The following is a 2,500-nucleotide window of genomic DNA, read 5'->3' as shown; positions in this document are numbered from 1 at the left end:
TGTATATGTGTAAACACACACACACACACATATATACGCACACACACACACACAAACACACACACACACACACATATATATATATATATATATATATATATATATACATATACATATACACATATATATACACGTTGCCTGAGCGAACGGCGAGCAAGACGACCCACCTCATGATACCAGGTGATGGTGGAGGCGGGGGGGTTGGCGTCTACGGTGCACGTGAAGTAGACGTCGTCCCCCTCCTTCAGTAGTTCCGGGTTGAGGGAACGCCCGAGGGAGGCTTCTACAGTGGGGGGGTCTGGAGTGATGGAGAGATAGTAGTAATGAATGAATAATATAATGAATAATGTTTACGATATAATTGTTTGATAAGAGTATTTATCATTAAGGATAGTAAGAATGAAAACAAGGACAAAGATAATTATGAAAATTAAAAGATGCTTTAGAGTGTTGAAGGATGATAGTAATAAGGACTATATACGTCATTAAAGAAAATAATACCGATTATAAAGATCCTGCTTATAATAACAGCCCTTAATAATATTGATCATGATGTTAAATAGAAAAAAAACAACATTAATATTAACAAAATGAACTAATTTACAACTTACAATGAACATGGAGCTGCGTGGAGTTGGCAAGCTTGCTCCCTGGCACCGAAGGGTTGGCGGCACTGCAGGTGACCAGGCTACCCTCATCTTGTCGAGTGACGTTGGCAACAAGAGTCGAACTTGTCACGGTCCCGTATATCAAATTCTGTTTTCGAAGGTGGATGAGAAATGGGGAATCAACAGGTGAAAAGAGGGGTTTTAAAGTACTTTATAATTTCTTTCCAAGATTAAGATCAAAAGAATAAATGCCTAAATTCATTGGTGGTTTGATTTTTAAAAACAGGATTCTCATTTTGGATTTATTTTACTAAAATGAAAGCTCCACACAGAAATATCATCATACTGTACAAACAGAAAAATTTTACTACGTTTTATCTCAGGGAAATGAAAACACAAATCATAAACACCAATATTAAAGAACATCAGTGACTTCTAATGCAAATACAATGCGAACAAACGAAACAAAATGAACAAATTGCGATATAATTAGACTTGATATTAATGGTAATTCATTCAGGGACGAACAATGCAATCAAATGTTCACTGAAGATACAATAAGATGCAAAGACAATGCGCACAAAATCCTCACATATGCAACGCACTACGAATTGTCCATTAAGGACTGCTCTTATATTATGCATTGCAATCTTAATTACTGGCGGAAACTGAGACTATCTGCATACATAACGATATTAAGTTGTTTTTTTCCTAATGGATTATGTATTTCCAGGAGGCTGAACTCTTGTGTTCCTTTTACTTAACGGAAATTCATAATCTGCTTATATTTTTCCATCCTTTTAACTGACAAGAAATGTAAACAGTAAAAATATATATAGATAAATATATGCATAAATAGATAAAAAAGTAAAAAATATAGATAAGTAAACTGTATATAGATCCACAGATAAATATATGCATAAGTAAATAAAAATACATAGGTATAGATAAGTAAACTGTAAATAGACAAATGGATAGATAAATACACAGAGGCGAAAAAAACAATGACGAAAGAAAAGAGATTCATAGCTAAATGCGAGATGACTGGATTTTCTTTGATTGTTAATAATGCGTTAAAAATGGAAGTAGACACGAACTAGAGAAGAAAAAAAATAGAGAGAAAAAAAAAATAGAGAGAAAAAAAGAAAAAGATAGAAATGGGAGCAGATAAATTGCATTTTAAGAGAAGTAAGAAAATGGTGGAATTATTCTAATACGTAACATAATGCATAAATAAAAGAAATAGTAAAGATTTTTATACTGTGATTACGTCTTGGTATGATTAATATTTTAACAAATGGAATTTTTGGATCTGATATTAACATATCTATGGAAAAAGAGAAACATTTGATTCATACAAGATATCATAGCAACCATTTTTCAACAATATTTTAAAAATTAATGTGATGATAAAATTTAAAAGGATCATCATTACCGTCACCATTATCATCATCATCATCATCATCATCATCATCATCATCATCATCATCATCATCATCATCATCATCATCATCATCATCATCATCATCATTATCATCGTCATCATCATCACCATCATCACGACCACCACCACCACCACAATCATCATCACCATAAGCAGAAAGCGAAACAAAGAACACACAATATAAAGCGAAGAACCAAACTTCAACAACAACAAAAAGCCATAACAAAAACAAAACGTGAAGAACACCAAACAACTCTCAAATTCAAGTTCATTTAAACTCTACCTCTTTCTCTGCCGGCTTAGTGACTCCCCTTATCGTCCAGGTGAGGGACGCAGAGGGGAGAGAGCCCTCAGACGTGCAAACGAGGCGCACCTGCTGACCTTCTCGAACTGGACCAGGGTTGGTGATCACGACGCTGGTTGGCAACACTGCGTTTCCGGAATTCAA

At 34.4% G+C, this 2,500-nt stretch overlaps 1 protein-coding gene across 1 annotated transcript in view; it reads right to left on the bottom strand.

The window, feature by feature from the left end:
* The window catches only part of LOC125045046 (hemicentin-1-like), a 50,568-nt gene that overhangs the window by 40,091 nt on the left and 7,977 nt on the right, over window positions 1–2,500 (bottom strand). Inside the window, exons 2-4 of the mRNA XM_047642091.1 lie at window positions 2,336–2,481; window positions 612–756; window positions 168–298 (exon numbers count right to left, since the gene is read on the bottom strand). Coding sequence (XP_047498047.1) covers window positions 168–298; window positions 612–756; window positions 2,336–2,481 — 422 coding nt within the window. The remainder of the gene's footprint in view (window positions 1–167; window positions 299–611; window positions 757–2,335; window positions 2,482–2,500) is intronic.

This window comes from Penaeus chinensis, chromosome 36 (assembly GCF_019202785.1).
Source record: "Penaeus chinensis breed Huanghai No. 1 chromosome 36, ASM1920278v2, whole genome shotgun sequence".
Lineage (NCBI taxonomy): Eukaryota > Metazoa > Arthropoda > Malacostraca > Decapoda > Penaeidae > Penaeus > Penaeus chinensis.
This window is presented reverse-complemented; position numbering and strand designations above follow the sequence as displayed.